Consider the following 18,416-nt stretch of genomic DNA (forward strand, 5'->3'; position numbering starts at 1 on the left):
ATCTACTTGCACTTTGACGTGCTTTCGAACTGCTAGGTTGGCAGGAGCAGGGACCGAGCAACAGGAGCTCAACCCGTTGTGGGGATTCAAACCGCCGACCTTCTGATTGGCAAGCCCTGGGCTCTGTGCTTTAGACCACAGCGCCACCCGCGTCCCTTAATGCCAGTATAATAAACCACTAACACTACAACAAGAAGAAAGCAGTCTAACTTCAGTTTTAGATTTTAATAAGTATTCTGAATATTTGTTTCTGACGATAATGAGACATGCATGGATTTTAGTCTGACATTTAGAGCACCATTACTGATTAACAGAAGAGGACCAATAAAGAAACAATGTGCACTTGGGGCTGGTAGTCTGTGCTGGAAAGGTGATGAAGATACAGAATCTAACATTGCACTTTTCCTTCAGTTTTTTGTTTAGTTTTGTAGATTCTCTCTCACATGCAGATCTAAGTAACAGGAGCAAGGCAAACGGTCAGCCTCCTGCATGCTGAAATAAATACACCCTCATAAGTATCTGCAAGATTTGTGGCTTGTTCTGTGGTTGTTATGTAATCATATTGCTTCCCTATGTAACAAACAGAAGGTAAATCAAATCCTAAACACTGTTATGAGTTTGATGGTGCCAGACTCCTATAATCCCTGGATTAAGAAAAATCAGAATTTAATCTGGCCTTGGGGGGGGGGGGTTAAAATGGGTGCAAGAGGACTCTAATCCCTGGCTCTAGTAAGTGTTAAGAGCTAATTAAGTCAGTCTAGCTTCCTCTTGAGGTGACTGTTTGAATCCAAGGATGCAACTTTGGGAGAAGCAAGACCCTCTTGGGGTGCTGAAGCTGTGAACCCCTACATTGCAGGCTCAGGTTGTAAACATGTGTAAATAAACCAAATATTGTAAGTACATCACAGTCTTCGCTGCACCTCATTTCCAAAAGGAAACACAAACCCTGTGTAAGTTCCTGGAACCTCTGGAATCCTGCACTACTTGGAGATTGGGGTGGTGTGAAACAATATCAATTTGGTAATTGACTAAATTTACAAGAGTGCCTAGAATGCCATGTCATGAACCAGGCCTATAATGGTCATGATTTCTATGGTCTGGCCAACAGTAACAATACAAATAACAAAACAAAATCCTACTTTGGGGCATGCAGGCTAAAAAAATCCAGTTACAAGAAGTTATATTTTTTTATGTTCCATTTCCTTCTATGAAATCATGTTCGCTAGTTACAACCATACATGTCTGCTTTTTTCTTTGTTGATTCTGCTTGTCTGTCCTCCTTTCATGGAATTCCAGCATTTGAAGTGCTAAAACCTTTGTTGTTAGGCTGATGTTCCCCACTTTGTTGGGGGGTGGGGTGGGGGGTGCCAGCCTTGATTGGTTTTTAACAAGCCTTGCCTACTGCTCTTATGCACATTGCTGGTTGGTCATTCTTTCTCTCATCCTGACAGCTTTTCCCTAAAGGATGGGACACCAGAGATTCAAAACCGATTTGCAGATTGTATTTTCAGTTGCAGTTTTCTTACTGTTGAGTAAATTTGCTTGTTTCTGTTCCATTAACTTAGAACTAATGGAGGCAAGTGGCAAACCTTCAATGTCCTGCTATGGTTTTGGAAAATGGACTTGTAACTCTTAGAAGTTTCTAACTGTGCAAGTATAAACTTTAGGTGTTTTGGGGTTTTTTGTTTACCTACTCAGGACAATGAAATTCTGCTTTTTCAGGTGATCTTGAAATACCTCCTTTCTGGTATGTGTGAATGCCATGCGAATTGAGATGTCCCAAGCATCTCACAAAATTGTAATGGTGATGCCTGATGACTAGACGGTTTCGTGATCCTTTGAATTTTTATAGGAATAGGCTAAAGATCTACCTAAATAAATAAGTATTGATTAGCACTTCTCTTTACATAGTGAACAGCCAGTTTGGGGATTACTATTAAGTTAACAGCAATACTTCAGAGGAGTTTAGCAAACTTGATAGTGGTCTTTCAAATCCATATGTGGGTGGCCTGTCCTCAAAACACTTTTAACAAACTTTAATGGTAGCCTGGTAATCTGGGATTGCTTTTACATGCTCAGTGGCTCTTTAAACTAATAAAAGGAAGACCAAGCATGATTTTATACAACAACAGTGAAGCCTAACCCATACAGAAATATTAGTCATAGTTTTAAGACATCATCATGAATGGAAGGCATTTACAGTGAATGCAAATTTTTTTTTGCTTAAAAGCAGAAATTTGTTGTTGTTTTTAAATAGTATGAATGTTTATTAGCAGCAGCAGTTAATACCAGTAAAAACAACAATGGATGCATGGCACTTTGGTAGCACAGATTTATGTTTGGTCACAACATGTTTCAATATCTTATTCAAAACTGGGGAGGGAGTGTTACAGTCAAACCTCGGCTCCCAAACGCCTCTGTTACCGTATGTGTTCCGGTTTTCGAATGTTTTTCGGAAGCTGAACATCTGACGTGGCTTCCGCTTGAGTGCAGGAAGCTCCTGCAGCCAATCGGAAGCTGTGCCTTGGTTGTCAAACATTTTGGAAGCTGAATGGGCTTCCGGAACAGATTAAGTTCGATAACCGAGGTTTGACTGTACAAGGATGTTTATAAATAACAACAACTTCTCAATCACTTCTGCTATACTAAATACAGAACTACAAGTTAAGAATAAAAATACCAGAAACCAACAAACTTCAAGTTCACTAAAAGGAGTATATTTTACAGACATTTGTCAAATCTTATGTAGTAGATCATAAAGCAAACTGATATGTCAGCAGAAGCAATAAGAGTGTTTCAGGCATCTTAGGGTTAGGTAAAAGTAAAGGGACCCCTGACCATTAGGTCCAGTCGTGACCAACTCTGGGGTTGCGGCGCTCATCTCGCTTTACTGGCTGAGGGAGCCAGCGTACAGCTTCCGGGTCATGTGGCCAGCATAGGGTTAGGTAGTCTGTCTAATTGCAAGACAGCCTTTACACGGAGTGGTGGCTTCTTCATAGTCATGACCTCCCCGAGAAAGCACAAGAGGAAGTGTGAGGAAACACTGTGACCAAGGCTCTGGCAGAGCATTTAGTGTGCGTAAGTGTGGTGTGGTGAGATACACATCTGATCATCTGGTTGAGCTACTTCTTTAGAATGAGAATTTTAGGAGTAACATGACCTTTATAGTTATTTGACTATGCTAATGCATGCTTTTCTCTTATTACCACTAATAGAAAAGAGAACGTTTATAAATCATGAATGGAGCTTAGACTCAAAATGACATATGAATAGTCATGCTCCTTTATCTGAAGCCACAAAATACAGCAACATTTCTCCAGAGCTAAATCAGAACAAGTGATTCAACAACTTGTTGAATTTAGTAGTTTCCCCACGAGTGTTATAAATAATCAAAATATACCAATATATATATTCAAAGTATCTTCAAAACAGGCCAAAATTTGATAATTTTTTTTTACAAAGTTGTAATAGTGTTTATTAGTAAAAGGGCAAACACATGAATGAATATACTTAAAATACCCCTTTGCAAACTACCATATGAGATTCTATATTGCAAAGCACTGAGGAATGGTGTGGTGATGACTGACTGAACTTTCTCACTGTAACAGAAGTAGATTTGGGCAGCGCAGGGAAACACATAGGGAAAGGGTACAGAATCAGGTCAAGGAAGGCACTAGAAGATAGGGGCTAGAGAAGGTAGCAGTCAGAAGCAGCAAGCAAAGGGGTTAGGGCAAAGAGGGCTGGCAGATGCAATAGCATGGAAAGAAGGTGAAACAAGATGGAGAACTTGGAGAGTGGCAGGGTAACTGCAGAAAGGGTTTTAGTTTAGAAGAGAGATAAACATGATCAGGAGCTGAGAAGCTGTGGAAGGCTGAAGGTCACATGTAGACTTGATAAAACTGCCCAAATATTGGGCCAAAAACCTCTAAGCTTTGCTCATTATAGGATTCCGTCTCAAAACCAAGTAATGTTTACCTTTGCTTAGTTGAACTGGTACACTTTCAGATTTCATAATTCTCTGTTGCTGCTGTTGCTGTTGTTGCTGCTGCAGTTGTTGTTGAGGGAGCTCCACTGAGCTCCTAATGGGCACTGCAACAGAAGAAAAGCTGCCACTGCTACCTACAACTAGCCCAGTGGCACCACCTGAAGTCATGGCTGGGGAAATCAGCTTTCGGCCAAAATTCAGTAAGCTACTAGAAACTTTATTGATGTTCAGCGGAGCAACCTTGGCACTGACACTGTAAAACAAGAGGAAACACAGCATTGCTACAATAGTGTTGTATGTGGCATTGTCAAAAACTTTCTCACCCCCCCCCCCATAGGACTCTATAAGGACAAGCACTATTTTTCAGAGTTCTGTTTTAATGAAAGAAGAGCCATTAGTCTATAAGGAATGAACCTTATTGGCAAATTCAGGGACTCAGGAAATAGTTTCCTCCTTGTCTGAACCACCTGAAAACCACACTGAATTTTCTCCCACAGAAGCGACTGTTTAGCATTTATTCAAACGGGGGGGGGGGGGAGTTCTCTCACAAATATTGTTCAGATGGAAGCAACATATTTCCTTCACTTGTGACTATAATGGTGACCTCAGTGTCAAGTGTAGGTGGCAGTTTTTGTCTTCCACACCGACGAAGCCTAAAAGGCCGTGCCATAGACATGAATCTGATAGTCCATTCATTCCAAAATCACAAGCTGAGTCCGTGAGGTGAGGTGAGAAATCCCCTCCCACATACAGACATGAACACCAAGGCTCAACCTTTGTCACTGCTGAGAAGGAAATGCGGAGCTTCCTTTCCACTCCTTAGAGGTTATGATTTTAATTTACACTCCACTTTCCTTTTACTGAAGCACACAAGACAGCTTACAAAGAAACCAAGATACTGTGAGGCTAAATAAGGTAAGGCACCACATAAAATCCCAGCAAAGACAAAGCAATTTAAAACAGGAGCAGCATACATAACATCAGAATCCAATGGAAGTCTACTTAGGCAAAACTTCACTGCACACCTAAAAGCAGACATATGGCCCTTTCTTTCCCACCTCTGCTTAAGAGGTAATGGAATAGCTCAGGCACTGCTGCTGTTGAGAGGAAGATGCTGAGATGGAGAGACTTGGGTCCTTTTACTGGACTAGCTGTGCACCAGCTGTGATCCTGTACAGTGTTCTTAGGAACTCTCCTTTCCCAAACAATAATTCTGATGTTCCATCTGCTTGTTTATTCCCCCCTTGCTATGTCCTTGACATAGCAGCAACTTTCCAAAGCAGCAGTTTAAGCAAACAAGGATTGGGACAGGAAGTTATAGATAGAAGAGATTTGACAAATTAAGTGTGCACTCTCTCTCTCTCTCTGCTACCTTTGAATGTTTCGATATATGGATGCAAGAGATGGTTTTGGCCACCAAACAAGGATCCATATCTATGGCTTAACCATCAAGATACACAAAAATTACACAATGATCACCAGAAAAATGGGGATTGATTATGTTACACAGTCATTAAGAAATACATTTAAAAGCAAGGTATTACTTTAAAAACATGAATGTCAAGAAGATGTGAATCCAGACTCTGGAGAAGATGATTTTGTTTCAGCACAATAAGCATCATTGACCTTGGATATCAATGGATATTTTTAAAACAAGCTGTGTTTTGCTCAGATGAAAATGCTTTGTTTAAGAAAGCTGATTCAAATATGTTCCCATTATGTAGCCACTGGGAAACTTGCTATAAATACAACACAATTGTGTGGTTTTTAATTCTGCATTTTTAATATATGTTTTTTGCAAAGCATATACATTAATTAAAATTTGAATCACAATGGTGAAATCTACTATATATTTTGGAAAGTGGTTTGTCTGTCTGTCTGTCCATTTGTTTTTCCTCAATACATTTGGATGCCTGTCGAGATAACATTGCCAAACTTGGCAAGAGGATTCCCAAGGTAGGGGGGCTGCTCTTCACTGACATTTAGATGCCAGCCACCATATTGAATCAAGATGGCAGACCGAAACATCACTTTGGTGTGACTTTGCCCATTTTTTTGCATAGTTTGGGCCACCTCTTAATATATCATCACTAAACTCGGAATGAGGGCTGTGGTGGCAGACTGTTTTAAATCAAAACTGTGTGACTTCGCCCAGTTTTTGACATAGTTTCAGCCACCTTTTAAGATATTGCCAACAAATTCAGCACATGGGTCGCTGAGGTAGAAATGAGGGGCCTAAGTTTATGTTCAGGTGCCAAGTGGTACAGTGGTACCTCAGGTTACATACGCTTCAGGTTACAGACTCTGCTAACCCAGAAATAGTGCTTCAGGTTAAGAACTTTGCTTCAGGATGAGAACAGAAATTGTGCTCTGGTAGCGCAGGGGCAGCAGGAGGCCCCATTGGCTAAAGTGGTGCTTCAGGTTAAGAACAGTTTCAGGTTAAGAACGGACCTCCGGAACGAATTAAGTACTTAACCCGAGGTACCACTGTATTTTTAATCAAGATGGGGGGCTAAAATGTGACCTGTGGCATGATGTTGCCCATTTTTTGGCATATGTTTGGCCATCTCTTGAGATACCATTACCAAACTCAGCACAAGGGTTCCAGATATGAAGGCCACAGACTTCGTTTCCATTGCTATGCTGGATGCCATTTGGAAGCAAGATGGAGGTCCAAAATGTGACTTTGGCATGACTTCACCCATTTTTTGATACAAGTTTGGGTGCCTCTCAAGATACTGTGGCCAAACTCAGCACAAGAGTTTCTGAGTTGGGGTTGGGAGTCTTTGCCACTGTTTGGATGCCAGGCCTAATTGTGAATCAAGATGGTGGACTGAAACATGACTTTGGTATGATTTCACCCAATTTTTGGTATAATGGGTCCAAACTCAAAAATTAAACTATCAATTTAAAACCACAGTATTTTGGAGTTTCTAAAAAAACCCTAGAGAGCACTTAGCGCAGGATTCCTCAACCTTGGCCCTCCAGATATTTTGAAAATACAATTCCCATCATACTAGACCACTGGTCCTGCTAGCTAGGGATCATGGGAGTTGTAGGCCAAAAACAGCTGGAGGGCCGAAGTTGAGGAAGCCTGACTTAGTGCTTCTAGCTAGCATGTAATGCTATGCTTGTTCCTCCCTCTCTTCAATTTCTGCTTTTATAATCTTCCTCTATAGCAAGGCCATCCACATGTGCTCCCCACCCGAACCCTAAACTCGCTTTCCTAACTGACACTTAACTGTTAGCATTTTACACCCAGTGTCCTTTACCTCACCTTGAGATTAATCCATTTTGCTTCATGCAGGCATGCTGCTATGTTGAACTTGCACATACTTGATTCAAAGAATTCAACCTAGAAATGCTGTAGCTATCTATAACACTGGAAAAATGGTATCCTCTTGTGTATTGTGGGACAAATTTTGCCCTAGGTCTTAACTGAAAGGCTTAATTAATTAATGCAACAATTAAATTAACAAACTGCAGCTCTTATTTGAAAAAGTACAATTATTTAATGCCTGAGCCAAGTCTGTGTATCCCGCTCTTATATACAGATATCCTTATCTAAAGCGGTGGCGTGCCAAGATGCCCTTTAACCATGTGGCTGCCGACAACTGACATTGTCAATCAGATTGTCCCTGAGAAAAAGTTTTGCCACCACTTGGTAAACTTTGGTTCCTGGCTAAATCTTATTTTTATTTAATGCTCTTAATAGAAGGTGTGCCAACTGTCATGAGTAATTACAGTGGTACCTCAGGTTAAGTACTTAACCTGAAACTGTTCTTAACCTGAGGTACCACTTTAGCTAATGGGGCCTCCCGCTGCTGCCGCGCCACTGGAGCACAATTTCTGTTCTCATCCTGAAGCAAAGTTCTTAACCTGAAGCACTATTTCTGGGTTAGCAGAGTCTGTAACCGGAAGCGTATGTAACCTGAAGCGTAAGTAACCCGAGGTACCACTGTACTGAGACCAGGAGCCTGCCAGGTCTGAGAAGGTCTTGGACAAAGCGTCCTCTGGGGCGCTGTTTGTCTTCTCCCTTCACACAATGCCACATTCGCCCCCTCCCCGCTGTGGCTCTACTGCTTTGTCTGAAGTTTTCTTCCTTCTGCTATTTTTCTGCTAATCCTAACCCTTAACCCTAAACCCTACTACCCTGATTGATCTCCTCACCAAGCAGCAGTGGGAGTCAGGAAGTGGTCCTTTTTTCTTTCTTAATATTTGGGGGAGTGGGTGGGATTTTAATATGGGTCTCCCTGCTGCTAGTCCATTTATCAAACCACGACACCATGCTGGATCTATGGTGTGAAGTCGAGCAAGGATCTACCTATTTAACGGTCAGGGAAAGGTCTCTGAAATATAAGATAGGGCCGCCATCACCTTTACCTATTTTGACATTTGCTAAAAAGATCAACACATTCTTCTTAGACTAGATAAAGGACTCTGGATGAGCAGGAGTTGCCCACTTTATGTTGTCAGGGTCAGTGAGTGCTCCCTGTGAACACAGCTTCATATATATGAAATCTCCGAGTTTAATGGCAGTATACCACCAAACATTTATTTACTTAATATATTAGGCACCTGCTGGGAGCAACACTACAAATGACAATTGCCCTCAACTGCTTCACATAATCATCTGGCTGGCCACTGTGATAAAACAGGATATTGGGTTACATGGACCGTTGGTCTGATCCAGGCTGGGGTTTTCTTAGTTTTTCTCATTTGTAAAAACCAAGTTCAGCAATCAGTTTTACCTGTTACCTAATTTAAAAACAGAAACAAATCATGGTTGCAACCCTATGCAATTCTACTCAACAGCAGGCCTCTGATGCGCATGGAACTTAGTCCCAAATGAATATAGGATTATTAACCTGTATAAGTTTTTTCTAAAGACATTTTATTTGGGCAAAATACGATAAAGGCTTACCGAGTTTTATTCATCAAGTCTGCTCCACGTGCTTTGTAGTAATCCAAATTTTGTTGAAACTGGTAAGTCACAGGTCTTGGATTTCTCTAAAAATATAGAATGATCATACTGCATAAGTAAAAGCATGGATAGCAAATTGTCATTATACTGTAACATAATACTATTCATATCATTTGTTCCAGCTAAAAGTATTAGGGAAAATTATGGCTATGTTTCAGGTTACTATTCTTTTTCTGAGTAAATCTAGCATAGCCACTAGATGGTGCATACAACCTTCTCTCCCACTATTACAAACAAATACAGGATAGAATGTTAGCCCACAATGGGAGGCTACATATTTTGTACAGAATATTGAAATAGCTGTCTTATTTTTCCTTCAAAGGTGGCAAATGAAAAATTAATATTTTTAATTTAAATTAAACTTTGCTTTAAGTAAATTATTCTGGATTAATAATCTATTTCTATAAAAGAACACACATTATTTGATAGTACCTTTAAGGAACATATGCAGATAACACAACAAACAAACAAAACTATGGTGAGATATATATATTTTTTTAAAAACCTAATCATAATTGAAGAAGTTTCTATGATTTGGTTCTGTGCTTCAAGATCAATTTTCTCTTAAACGTAGAGAAGACTGGTTTTAAACTGCTTTTAGAAATAAAATTTCCATTAATGGGAGACTTGGTATGGTAGCATGCTATAATCTCTATATCAGGGATGAAGAAACTGTGGCCTATAGATGGTCTTGTCCTACAGCTCTTTCCCATCCCTAGTTTTAAGCCTCAAGGGATTTCTGCTGGCATATTTTTCATTCAGGTTGCTAAAATTCTATATTCATTGCTGTCTAGAGACACTACAATGTCTATTCTATCTTGAAGCCTTCCAAGCTAGAAATCAATAAAAAGCAACACTATTTTGAGCTCATGAACTGTAATAGGAATTAGCAGGAAAGTTTTCATACCTGTAGCTGTAAGTCTTCTGAAGCTATACCTACATTTTTATGCACATCAATGACAATTCAATAACTTCAGGGGAAGAAACATCTCCCCCTCCTATCTTTTTTTACTTTGATTGTACATTTACAAAGCTTTCTATTTTACTGTCAAACCAGAGATAAAACAACATTTTTGGTATATTTCTGTTCCAGAAATTAACAGGATTTAGAAACTGCACTACAAAATAAAACTCATGTTTCTTGAGTGCTAGGTGTTTATAAACTTCAGGTTCTGCTTATTCATTTTTGAGTGTGTGTGTGTGTGTGTCTGTGTGTGTGTAAAACAGCTGCAGCTATTAGAAAGGAATTGAAGTTGAGCACTGCTCTAAGCCAGGCATAGGCAACCTTTGGCCCTCCAGATGTTTTGGCCTACAACTCCCATGATCCTTAGCTAATAGGATCAGTGGTCAGGGATGATGGGAATTGTAGTCCAAAACATCTGGAGGGCCAAAGTTGCCTATGCCTGCTCTAAGAACTACTATTCCCAAGTATGTCGTTAGATGGTAGATGGGGGCAAGGGCAAGGAGCTGGAAGGCAGAACTATGTGTGGCATGAGTCCTTCTCTATGTCCCCTAAGTTAGCCTGCTGCCTTAAGCTATGGTGGAACAGGCTGCCGCATCATCAGTGTTGAAGTAAAACTAAACCGTTAGTCTGGTCTTCTGAACATGGAATGGGTACGTGTGTGTGGCCACTTTGTCCAAATCAGGCAGCAAGGTGTCTTGGGCTGTCCCTTGATTTTATTATGAAAAGCCAAGCTTGTAAACACGCCTTCATTTTCGTGAGCAGGACTTGTAAACAGGGGCATTTGTGAGGGTGCCATGTTTGTCTTCTTGTCTGAGAATGTGCAAAACCACACCTGCGGCAAGTGCAAGCTGGTTGCCTTGCTGGAAGAGAAGGTACAGAAACTTGAGGCCTGTCTATCCACACTTTGAGCTACTGGGCAAGATGAGGAATTTCTTGAAAGAGCTGAGCAGACTGTTCTGCAGCAATGATGCAGGGAGGGAGGGGAAAATGCCCCTAAGGAGGAGATTGCCCATGGCAGGAGATGAGCCGCTGGAGGGACATGACACACAAGCACTGTCAGGAGTCATGCTGGCGCTGCAAAGTTGATTCTACCCCAGGGGTCAGCAAACTTTTTCAGCAGGGGGCCAGTCCACTGTCCTTCAGACCTTGTGGGGGGCCCGATTATATTTTGAAAGAAAAAATGAATGAATTCCTATGCCCCACAAATAACCCAGAGATGCATTTTAAATAAAAGCCCACATTCTACTCATGTAAAAACACGCTGATCCCCGGACCATCCACGGGCCGGATTTAGAAGGCAATTGGGCCGGATCCGGTCCTCAGGCCATATTTTGCCTACCCATGTTCTACGCCCTCACAGAATCAGAATTCAAAATGACCTTAACAGATTGGAGAACTGGGCACAGGCACACGCTAACAAACTGAATTTCAATAGGAACAAATGTCAGGTTCTGGACTTAGGCATGAAGAACCAGTTGCACAAATATAAGATGGGGGACACCTGACTTGTCAGCAGCACATGTGAAAATGATCTAGGGGTCTTAGTAGATCACAAGCTTAACATGAGTCAACAGTGTGATGCAGCAGCAGCAAAAAGAAAAGAAAAGAAAAGAAAAGAAAAGAAAAGAAAAGAAAAGAAAAGAAAAGAAAAGAAAAAGAAATCTAATGCCATTCTAGGTTGCATCAACAGAAGTATAGTGTCCCGATCAAGAGAAGTAATAGTACCACTCTATTCTGCCTTGGTCAGAGTACTGTCTCCAATTCTGGGCACCACAGTTTAAGAAGGCTATTGACAAGTAAGAATGTGTGTGGAGGATAGTGACCAAGATGATCAAAGGTCTGGAAATCAAGGCCTAAGAGGAACAGTTGAGGGAGTTGGGTATGTATAGCTTGGAAAAGAGGAGACTGAGAGGAGGTACAATATCCATCTTCAAATATCTAATTCTATCTATTTGTATTATTTTTATATTAAACTAAAAGCAATGTATGGGCTATTCTTTCACTATTTCAATCAAATTTCTCCTTGCAAGTACCTATATCATGGATTTTGTTGTAACAAAAGATTGCTTTGATTGAAAATTCAATAGTTTTGGTGGGCGTAGGGAATAACCTCCCATTGATACCTATGATGGAGATGGAGCCACATACTTGTGGATCTGCTGCTTATCACTGTCATGCATTTATTGATCCTTACTCACTGGTAGGATTGACATATGTCTGGAATTTCCCAGACATAGCCAGCATTAGGCTGTCGGAAACAGTGTCCTGGTGGAAATCCGGACGTACGGCAACCCATGTCGGGAGTGAAGACATTGGAGAATTTCTTTTAAAAGAGTTCAACAACTTTGGGGAAAACTTAAAAAAGCTGAACAACTTTGGCAAAATAAACCCCCAGCAGCTTTTGTGTCTGGATTTGCACTCTTTGAAATATGGCAATCCTTCTCACTGGATCAGAATGAACACCTGCACACATACAAAATCATGATCCTGCATTATTAGTCGAAGAGAAAACTAGTACTGTCTGGACCCATACTCAGAGATAACACAAAGGTAACACTCCCAACGTCTTAAAGAATTAGAATACTAGAACTGAAGAGTTGGAAGGGACAACCATCTAGTCCAATCGCCTCCAATGCAGGAATCGTTTGCCCAACGTGGGGCTAGAACCATGACCTTGAGATTAAGTGCCTCATTAGGGTCACTTAGCTTCAAACCATGGGTCAGGATCGCGAGAATTCTGTGCACTTCTATGCACGTAAGAATATTTTGCTGATTTGCTTCTGATTACTCCCACTTGTTCTTTGCTAGATGCCACTACAGAGGTTTTAGTGGTCTTTTGTGTGTGGGACCCCTCCCCCCAAGAAACATTCTGGTACCACATGGAAGACTGGCACAATTCTTTAGTTCCAAATCCTTCTTCCCTGAAAATCTACCCCAAATCTATTGGTTTAGAATAATCCAAAGCAATTTAAACTTTTAGCACTTCTTTATGATAATACCATATATTGTTTCTGGGTATCAATGCTAAACAGCCTTATTTCAAGACCCCTTCAGCTACACCACCGTTACTGATAGGAGGTTCGTTAAAGTTTTTTTGGCAGACATACTTGGGACAACTACTGTAAGTACTCAAACAAAATATAGCTGGCAACTTCTTTGTACATCATCTAAAATGGTAATGTTCTATATAGCAGTTTAGCTTCATAATAAGTCATGGTGATAAGGTTAGCGCAACCACATACACCCAAAGATGAAAATTACTTTGCTTATGTTGCTGTATTAGAATTTTATTTGCTATAGGGTAAAACAGATTTGCAAAATTCACAGTTAACTTAAAACAATAGTTTAAAACCTTTTATTCCTAGGCTTGACTGCCTTCAGGAAGAAAAGAACATCTGGTTATTTAAGGAACACAATATGTTCACATTTTCTATGACTTTTGTTTCTAATTGAGTTTTTAATTTTTCTTTATTTGAACAACTCTAGTTAGAACTGTTTTTTAATCGCTTTATATTTTTGTGATTGCCATCCCTATGTATCTATTTTCCATCTGAAAGCGTCTGCTTTGAAAATTAACGGCACTTCTCATTGGTGGTGGTGCAGAAAAAAATAGGAAACTGCCGGATAGTAAAAATACAGCAAACACCTACTCTAGGTGCTTTGGGCAAAATAATTGGTTTTGCACTCAGCATACTGTCCTTTTCACATCAGGGTAATACTTTGCTTCTGAAAAACAGTGGAGTGCGTACGTTTGAACATTTCTATTAAGAAAACGAAAATTTGGAGACTGCTCTCCATAGCAGTTTTATATTAAAGACATGGAAGTTAGCATTGTTTTAAGAAACCTCAACACGGTCCTTCTAGTATATAAAATAACCACTTCTGAAATGTTGCAAATGAAAAGAAAGGGTTTATCACAGCACATTTTATAAGAATGGCTGCCAATTATCTAGTGAGCTTAATTCAAGCTGCTGATACTGGTGTATGAAGCCGTACACAGTTTAAGAGCAAGGTATCTAAAAGATCGTCACATCACCTATACACCAAATTGATCACTGTGCTCTGCAGGAGAGGTGATCCTGCAGATCTTATTGGAAGGTCTGTTCTGCACAATGTAATAATCAGGCCTTTAGCACAGCAGCACCGGCCTCCCATTACAAGTGCCATCTTTTAGGTGCTTGCTGAAGATTATCCTCTTTCAAAAAGTCTTTTAAGTGGAGATTCCAGTTGCTACCTGTATTTGAACTGAACTTTATTACGTTTTAAAATTCTTTTATATGCAATTTTTGAAAACATTGTTTTTATGTATGCACATGTTTTAAATTTTGTTTATATATATAGATATAATTATTTAAATATGCTTTTATTGTAAAATTGCTTCAAGATGCCTCATTGGAAGCAAATCATAAATGAAATAAATACTAATAATATCAAAAAGAAAGACAAACTGTAAAAGGAAGAATTCTGAATGATTATTAGATTGTCAGGAAATAAATTTAAAACAATCAAATCAGGCATTTTACATCTATTGTACCTAAATAGCTCAAAAACTGCATGCAAGCAAATATTTACATAATTATAGTTCGCATAAAGTTGACAATGCTAGAGGCTTTATTCAGAATCTGATGTTATTATTTTTTTTTTGCAGAATTTGAGATCCCCTTTTCCATTCTAGGGCTCGAAGTTTGTTCATATCGCTTATACTCATGAATACCCCAAGATCGACCAATCAGAGCCAGGTGCAAAAGAAACACTGTTAGAGAAAATGATGCCTCTGAACTCATTCTAAACTACCATATTTGTTTTCAGCACCAGAACTGAGCTAAGCTTGCAGTCCTTTCATAAAAAAGTCAATTTCTGGTTATCCGAAGCTTTCTTCATGTCAGTAGCCTGAAAAGCCATTTTGTTGCTGCTTTTGTTAACAATTGGACGCCAAAAAAACTCTGGTCCATCTACTGCAAATCACCCAAAGATCAAACAGTAACCCATCCCTCTTCTCCACAGTTTGAATGAGGAAAGTAGGGAAATTTACAGGTAATCCCAAAGTGAGCAAATTATTCCAGTGAAATGGAAGAAGTCATGCAAATGTACATAATTTATTATTGTTGCACATTTGTTTTGGAAAGAAGAAAGGAAGATGATAGTCACTTGCAGGAGAAGCAGGTGTGTAAAGGCAGAAAACAAGGTATAGCAGGCATTTGTGCTTAGTAAAACGTCTGTACAAACTTCTAATTTCCATGTTGAAGTGAGAAAAATATTATGTTGCATTGCTGGGCTGGTTGGATCCTGGGTTGCACTGTAGGCTCCTTTCTGGTGGAATGAAGATGTTTTCCTAGAGACTGCTCTCTGCCAAAGCCCGTAAAGATACTACAAGGAGTATGTGGAAGCTGGGATATTTAGTTATTTGCATCCCTATGAGAAGATGTCTGAGACTATACTAGGACTGCAATTCTATGCACACCTACCTTAGAGTAAGTCCCACTAAACACACTGCATATTCATAGGCATAGGATTGCAGCATAAAACTATCCCCCCCCCCCCGGAAGTATAGTTTTGGCTCAGTTGTAATCACTACAGTAATGTCAAAATTCACTGAATATTTCCCAAATATCTATTGGTTTTTGATGAAACAATTTTTTCACATATGAAACAAAATCTATTTTTCACAAAGAAAATGAAGCCAGCATCCACTACAACTGGAGGATGGTGTGATGGTACAGAGCTGATTTCTTGACCTCCCAAGCAGCTGAGTCACTGCTGCTTAACAGGAGGAAGAGGGTTAAAGGAATGCTGACATAGTGAAATGCAGAGCTAATCTAGTGCTCTTCCTGGTGTGATTGCATCATGCTGACCTTCCCAGCACCTTTCCCCTCTCCTTCCTGGTAGGCAGTAGTAAGTCATCTACTGGGAAGTCATATGAGCTCCATCATGCTGTCCATTAATGCCCACTACCCTGTACAAGTACTGTTTTAAGAATTGGTCTCTCTTGTTCTTGCTTCAATTACAGGTGCCAATCCATGAAAATGTCTGCAACACCTGCATTTAACACTGAGTGAATAGTAAAAAATCTATTTCTGAGACCAACTGTGTGGAACTTATCAGACAAGACTCCCCCCCCCCTTGACCTTCGTCATAGGGCCCATACAAGGAAAATAGTTTAATAAACACCTATTCCTCAGAATGTAGAGGCATAAAACCAATGAACAATTATTATTTTTTTGCTGTAAAGAGTGGCATCCTGTTTTTAAAGTTTATCATTTTAAACATTTTTCTGCTTTAGTGCCTATGTGTGCAGAATGTTCAGATTTTTAAAAGACCAAAATGCTTTCAAGTATCATGGAGATGATGGATTTTACTTTTCGTCAGAAAGGAAATTTTATGCACAATAAAGAGTAGCAGTGTATGCAAGTGGTTCTATGCAAAACCAGAATTAAAAATGACGTTTTTAAAAAATCTGTAACAATTCTTGTAGAAAACAATCAGTAACCAAGAACAGTGAATAAAATTCCGATTCTGTTTTTATTAATATAAATTCCCTGAATTACTTTTATATGCTTTTATGCTACTTTTGTGTTGAATTTCTGTTTTAAAAATATTTTTAACAGCTTTTACATTGTATACAGCTTAGAGATCCTTAAAATATTAAGCAGTTTATAAATGCTTTAAATAAATGAATGAATATCAATCAATGCTAATCAATGGATGATCCATGTAGTAGATCAATGTGGACCTCTGGCTGGCCAGCTCAGATCCACCTGCAGGCGGAAAGAGGCTCTGAAGCCAGTTCATACAGGGGCACAGAATCAAGACTAGCTCAAAATGAATTTTTAGGAGAAAAGCACTTTGGGGGTTTAGGTGCTCATGGTGTTTTAGGACTGATGCTGATGTGACTCTATATGTGCTTGTTTTTGAGAGCCTAAGACCTCGCCAGACTGAATTTTGCACATATCCAGATACATATCCAGGTACCATAATTTGATGCTTTTGAATTATAGTGTTGGAGGAGACGCTTGAGAGTCCCATGGACTGCAAGAAGATCAAACCTATCCATTCTTAAGGAAATCAGCCCTGAGTGCTCAATGGAAGACAGATCCTGAAGCTGAGGCTCCAATACTTTGGCCACCTTATGAGAAGAGAAGACTCCCTGGAAAAGACCCTGATGTTGGGAAAGATTGAGGGCACAAGGAGAAGGGGACGACAGAGGACGAGATGGCTGGACAGTGTTCTCGAAGCTACCAGCATGAGTTTGACCTAACTGCGGGAGGCAGTGGAAGACAGGAGTGCCTGGCGTGCTCTGGTCCATGGGGTCACGAAGAGTAGGACATGACTAAACAACAACAACAACTGTGTGAACTCTTGCGAAGTGAGCAGATGACCTGTTCTGGACAGGGTCACTCTCCTCCGGAGTGATCAAGTTGGAAGTATTCCTTGATCCTGGCTTGCCATTTGAAACTCATGTGCCTTCAGCTGCTAGGAGCACCCATGGCTAGCTCCAATCAGTTTGCCAGCAACAGCCCTTCCTGGACAGATGTATCTTTGCCGCAGTGACCCATCCTCTCATAACCTCCAGACTAGACTGCTGTAACTGGGGCTGCCCTCAAGGAAGGTTCAGAAGCTGCAACTGTTGAAGAATGCAGCACCCAGAATGATGGCGAGAACTTCTGCCTAGGTACATAATTACACCAATCCTTAAGGGTCTGCACTTGTTCCCTGTGCACTGGCAGCTCCACAATGCCCTGTAAAGTATGTACATGAGAGGGCCTTTTCTGTGGTGGCTCCCAGGTTGTGGAATGCCCTTCCCTCTCATGTGCACCTGGCACAATCATTGGATAAGTTTTGTTTTACATTTGCCTTTGGGGGTAGAGAACGATCTCAGAGTTATCACTCCCTCTGCAGAAGAAGAAGAAGAGTTTGGATTTGATATCCCGCCTTTCACTCCCCTTCGGGAGTCTCAAAGCGGCTAACATTCTCCTTTCCCTTCCTCCCCCACAACAAACACTCTGTGAGGTGAGTGGGGCTGAGAGACTTCAAAGAAGTGTGCCTGGCCCAAGGTCACCCAGCAGCTGCTTGTGGAGGAGCAGAGACGCGAACCCGGTTCCCCAGGTTACGAGACTACCGCTCTTAACCACTACACCACACTGGCTCTGCAGCAGTGTTGCTTGTTTTGCTTGCTGTTTGATATGGGCTAATTTAGTGCTGTTATGAAGCACCTACTCTTTGCTTTAAGCTGTATGAAACCCACCATGAGACTGCAAGATGAAGAGTGGGCCATAATAGCATATAAAGACACTAACTAACTAACTAACTAACCACTGCTGGGGGCAAGCCCTTGAATGTTAGCCCACAAGCAGTCAGAGATGGTAAAAGATTGCAAGACTCCACAATCCTTGGCTGCTTTTGACAGCTTTGTTCATTCAGGAAAACCACAACGAGGCTTCTCCTGGCTGTTGGAGGCAAATATTCAGAACTGCAGGTAATGGAAT

At 40.5% G+C, this 18,416-nt stretch overlaps 1 protein-coding gene and 1 long non-coding RNA gene across 10 annotated transcripts in view; one reads left to right on the forward strand and one right to left on the reverse strand.

The window, feature by feature from the left end:
• The window catches only part of TBC1D5 (TBC1 domain family member 5), a 219,661-nt gene that overhangs the window by 35,928 nt on the left and 165,317 nt on the right, over window positions 1-18,416 (reverse strand). For all 8 annotated transcript variants that reach the window (XM_080974678.1, XM_080974681.1, XM_080974679.1 and 5 more), the window contains 2 exons: window positions 8,910-8,995; window positions 3,976-4,238 (listed from right to left, as the gene is read on the reverse strand). In XM_080974678.1, the coding sequence (XP_080830804.1) occupies window positions 3,976-4,238; window positions 8,910-8,995 (349 nt within the window). The remainder of the gene's footprint in view (window positions 1-3,975; window positions 4,239-8,909; window positions 8,996-18,416) is intronic.
• Window positions 1-18,416, forward strand: part of LOC308459612 — an 87,592-nt gene that overhangs the window by 16,175 nt on the left and 53,001 nt on the right. The window lies entirely within an intron of this gene.

This window comes from Podarcis pityusensis (assembly GCF_964106645.2).
Source record: "Podarcis pityusensis genome assembly, chromosome: 12".
In the NCBI taxonomy this organism is placed as follows: Eukaryota; Metazoa; Chordata; class Lepidosauria; order Squamata; family Lacertidae; genus Podarcis; species Podarcis pityusensis.